The 516-nt window shown below is 41.9% G+C and overlaps 1 protein-coding gene across 1 annotated transcript in view; it reads right to left on the bottom strand.

Annotated features, from left to right (window-relative positions):
* Positions 1 to 447, bottom strand: part of LOC119582084 (vitamin K-dependent gamma-carboxylase-like) — a 6,460-nt gene extending 6,013 nt beyond the window's left edge. The window contains exons 1-2 of the mRNA XM_037930331.1: positions 307 to 447; positions 39 to 194 (exon numbers count right to left, since the gene is read on the bottom strand). Of these exons, the coding sequence (XP_037786259.1) occupies positions 39 to 194; positions 307 to 313 (163 nt within the window). The 5' untranslated portion in view covers positions 314 to 447. The remainder of the gene's footprint in view (positions 1 to 38; positions 195 to 306) is intronic.
* Between the last annotated feature and the right edge of the window lie 69 nt (positions 448 to 516).

Raw genomic sequence — 516 nt, 5'->3', positions numbered from 1 at the left:
TTTTTTTTTATAACACCAGTCAACAAGAAATTACGTACAAATAAACATGACGGCGTACAAGACAACCATATATGGCAGCGGCAGAGGATGCAACACCTCCAGCAAGGGAAAACGACATCTACTTGAGTCCCCCCACTTCACATCCGCCACACTCATGCCGCGCTCTTGCAGTACATCCAGAGCCATTAAAACCCCTGAAATAATTCCAATACCTGTTTTTTTAACTCTGCGAAGCTTTTATCCTCGTAATACAATAATAATTCACAATTTAAAATAGTTATTAAAAGTTCATGACACGGTTCTCACCAAACATGATCCGAGTTGCTGCAAGAGATGCCGAATCGCACGGCCGGTGAAGAAAACGGGCGAGGGCGTTGAAAGAAAATGGAGGCAGGCCATGACGCAATCCACAAACTTCATTGCACCGTTGCAAGGCTCGGCAGAGGGTTTCCTATTTTTAATGCATTATTAATTAGTTTTAAATCCTAAAGGAAGGAAATATGTTGTGTGGTTATA

Source organism: Penaeus monodon, chromosome 15, assembly GCF_015228065.2.
Source record: "Penaeus monodon isolate SGIC_2016 chromosome 15, NSTDA_Pmon_1, whole genome shotgun sequence".
NCBI lineage: Eukaryota > Metazoa > Arthropoda > Malacostraca > Decapoda > Penaeidae > Penaeus > Penaeus monodon.
The sequence above is the reverse complement of the archived record's forward strand: the minus strand, read 5'-3'. Positions and strand labels throughout refer to the sequence as shown.